This window comes from Diospyros lotus, chromosome 4 (genome assembly GCF_014633365.1).
Source record: "Diospyros lotus cultivar Yz01 chromosome 4, ASM1463336v1, whole genome shotgun sequence".
Taxonomy (NCBI): Eukaryota; Viridiplantae; Streptophyta; class Magnoliopsida; order Ericales; family Ebenaceae; genus Diospyros; species Diospyros lotus.
Window position 1 is genome coordinate 32,641,826 of NC_068341.1, and position 3,806 is coordinate 32,645,631.

At 35.4% G+C, this 3,806-nt stretch overlaps 1 protein-coding gene across 1 annotated transcript; it reads left to right on the forward strand.

Annotated features, from left to right (window-relative positions):
- The first annotated feature begins 2,252 nt into the window (after positions 1–2,252).
- LOC127800146 (protein DOG1-like 4) lies at positions 2,253–3,454 on the forward strand. The gene has a single exon (XM_052334596.1). It carries the CDS (start codon positions 2,376–2,378, stop codon positions 3,195–3,197), a length of 822 nt encoding a protein of 273 aa, XP_052190556.1. The 5' UTR covers positions 2,253–2,375; the 3' UTR covers positions 3,198–3,454.
- Positions 3,455–3,806: the final 352 nt, after the last annotated feature.

Below are 3,806 nucleotides of genomic sequence, written 5' to 3' on the forward strand. Positions count from 1 at the left end.
CTCTTTTATAGTGTAGGGGTGTTTATAACTTACACATAATCCAAAATAATAGGATAATATCATGAGAACAAGGATGTCATTATCAATCCCATAAAACTAGAAGTGGATTCCTCACTACCAGAGATCTGGTTTGCCTCAGATAAAATAAGTGGGTCCTTGTCTCCGGTTGTTCCACAGCTTTCTTATTATGTAAGCTGAAGGATTAGGCCAGCGATCTGAAAACATTGTTGAGAACTCGCTTGGTTAGACCAGCAAGTTGGGAGTATCATTTGGAGTTCGCTTGGTTTTGTTGTCTGAGCTCGAGTTTTAACGACGTGTAACCTTATTCCAACGAGTTCGGCCTTAGGCCTATTGGGGGTTTCAGGAGATCGAGCAGGTCTGCTGGGTCGATCGAGTTTAGCCCATAAGAAGTGGTGCAAGAAATACCTATAACAGACACGACATTACGAGTATAATTGTTAATATTGATAACTCTTTTGAAGCCATATAATTTGTACATAAATTAAAAAATTCAAGAATATATTAACTGTTTTGGAGCCATATAATTAATATTGTTAATATTAATTATATCTCTAAATTATATAATTTTAAATCAATTACACATAATAAATTCAAGAATTTAATTAAAATAATAAAAAGTTTAAGAGTGCACTTGATTCAAAATTATATAATTTAGGAGTGTCTTTGAAATAAAAAAAAAATTAATTATCTAAATACATCATAAATACATACATACATCCACTCATCCATCAATCAATCATAATTTTTTCCCATTCTTCGTATTTAAGTTACCAATTCTTGATGCCTCAGAAATTAAGTTACTAATTTAAAATATAGCTTGTACGTAAATATGGGAATTATTTATTGTATTTTATTTTATTTTTAAAAATAAATTAATTACAATATCTTAAAAACAACTTTAATAAGTTATTTTTACAATCATGTGATTTTAAAAATCATTTCTTAAAATTTGAACGTAATAAATTTGGGGAAAATAATTAAAAGGGTAAAGGTCATAAATGTTATTTAAATATATTTTTTTTGTTAATATATATATTTATAATAAAGAAGAATACTAGTTGTGGAGAACTAGGGGCTGGCCGTTGTATCCAGGGAAAAAGCCACAGTGGCCACGTGATCAAAACATGGGTGCTTTCATCACAATATCTTGCAAGTTGTTGCAGAGGCTAATTAAGAAGTCCATTTTTTTAATAATAATGAAAGCTATTTGGGGATCATTTAAAAATGTGCTAAATATATATATATTTTAGAAAATAAATCGTTAAATATATTTTTTATTTACAAAAGTGATTTTCTTCACGATAAATATATCTCAAAATACTAAATAGACACAGACATTATAAATATATGACAATACTATGTTGCTCATTGTTAAGCAACATAGAATTTGTCCGACAATGAGAGGAGCACGGGCCCTATGCACGTGGACCCTACGTGCATGGGATCGGGCCCCTCATTATGAGACAAATGTTATGTTGCGTGACAATAGGCACAACAAAGCCTTATAAGTATAATTCTTAATATTGATAACTCTTTGAGAGATTTTGGAATCATATAATTTGCAAAGAAATTAAAAAGAATAGGAGATTAACTAAGTGTATTAAATAACATATATACACTTAAATAGTATTTGTTAAAATAAATAAAATAAAATTATATCAAGATAAATTATCTAAAAAGTTCAAAATAGAAGGAGACATGATTTCTTTTCATATAAATTTAATAAATAAAATGAAAAATATTTTTATTTGAAATGTTTTTTATATTCTATTTTTTTCAATTTATATCTTAATTAACAAATACTATATTGGTCTAAATTTTATATCCACTCAAATTCAAATTCTATTATAACTTAACTTGTATATAAATATTGTTATCTTCTAAAATTGAAATTAAATAACCTTATTAAATTACAGATCAAATATAGTAAGTAACACAAGAATTTGTTAAATAATTTTCAATCCTTTAATTTCACGTTAAAAAAAGACTCGCTTATGCATGCTCTCATATCTTGGAATGTTTTTTATATCTATCTTAATTATTTTATATTTTAATTTAAAAAAATTAATTTTATATTAATATAAGATATTCAAAAAAAAATTATAATCTCCTTTATCAGTTAACCCAGTCAGCTGTTCGGATTGGCACTAAAGTCCTCAAGAGGCCTATGAGTCTATCCCATATATATATATATATATATATAAACTATTAGCCGAATTTATTTGTTTTTTCTCAGCAGGGATTTCAGAATTTCAGGAGCAGAAAACCAAGTCTTCGCCAACTTGCTCCGGCTACCACCCAATCCAATCTTCTCTCTCTCTCTCTACATATATACAAGTAGAGGGCATCCATCCATGTCTCTGCTTCTCGATCAGCATCTATATATGGCAGAACAGGAGACCTTCCACAAGTTCTTCAACTGCTGGATCACCGAGCAAGACTGCCTCCTCCAAGAACTCACATCCGCTGCCGCCTCTAACGACGACGACACCGTGCTCCGGCCACTCGTCGTCCGAGTCCTTCAGCATTACGAGCACTACTACGGAGCCAAGTCTCGCTGGGCCCGGGACGACATCTTCTCCATGTTCTCCCCCTCCTGGACCACCACTCTGGAGAATGCCTTCCTCTGGATCGGCGGCTGGCGCCCCTCCATGGCCTTTCACCTCCTCTTCTCCAAGTCCGGCCTTCAGCTCGAGCAGGCCCTGGAGGTCCTGATTCGCGGCCTCTGCTCTGGCGACCTCGCCGACCTCAGCCCTGCCCAGGTATCCCAGGCCGACAACTTGCAGCGCCACACCATAAGGGAGGAGAAGGAGATCACCGAGGAGATGGCCAAGCACCAGGAGACCATCGCCGATCCCTCCATGGTGGAGCTATCCCACGAGGTCTCCGAGCTGCTCCGGAATGGCGGCGGCTTCGGGGGCGAGGCGGAGACGGAGCGGTTAGAGTCGAACATAGCGGCGAAGGAGAAGCGGCTGAAGGAGATACTCCAGAGGGCGGATGACCTACGGCTGAGGACACTCAAGGGAGTGGTTGACATTTTGACTCCGGTCCAGGCCGTCCATTTCTTGATTGCGGCGGCTGAGTTGCACCTCCGGCTTCACGACTGGGGCAGGAGACGGGACGCCGTCCACGCCGCCGCCAACAACCAGCCTGATGATGGACTTCGTGGCCCTTGATTGGATGGTGGAGATTGCGGGTTGCACGTCCAGCAGAGTGAGAAGGGTGCAACGTAGCAATGCCTTTTCTTATTAAGGTTAGGAAATATGTATAACATAATAGTAATAGAAATAATAATAATAATATATATCTAATATGGGTGGTAATATATCTAATATATAAAATATTTCTTCTTCTTATTAAGTCTAAATCTGCCACTGTGTACACACCGATATGTACTGGTTTGCTGTTTGTCCAGTCAAAAGAAATTGTCAAATTCATGGGACCCATTTTATTTTATTTTTTTTATATTGGTTTTAAAAATTAAAACTGAAATGGTATTTAATTTCGTGTTCTATATAAAAAAAAAAAAAATTGAAACGTAACGCAGAAAAGTGGTAAGAGATGTAAACAAGAAGGAAAAAGTGTTTTTCTGTGCGTGCTTAAAAGTAAGTTTGTCCTATTAGTATACTGAAATTAATAATATATTTAAACCTATACAATAACAATGGTTTGTAAAGGATAAATTAGCTGGATTTGGCCTTCTGGATCAGAATTCAGAGCTAGCTTAGCTAGTTGTTGTTGTTGTTGTTTCTATTCTTTCTAGGCTAGGCATTTCGATTTTGAAG

What these genes read in the sequence shown, in the direction of transcription:
- LOC127800146 (XM_052334596.1), top strand. Translation starts at nt 2,376, where the DNA reads ATGTCTCTGCTTCTCGATCAGCATCTATATATGGCAGAACAGGAGACC.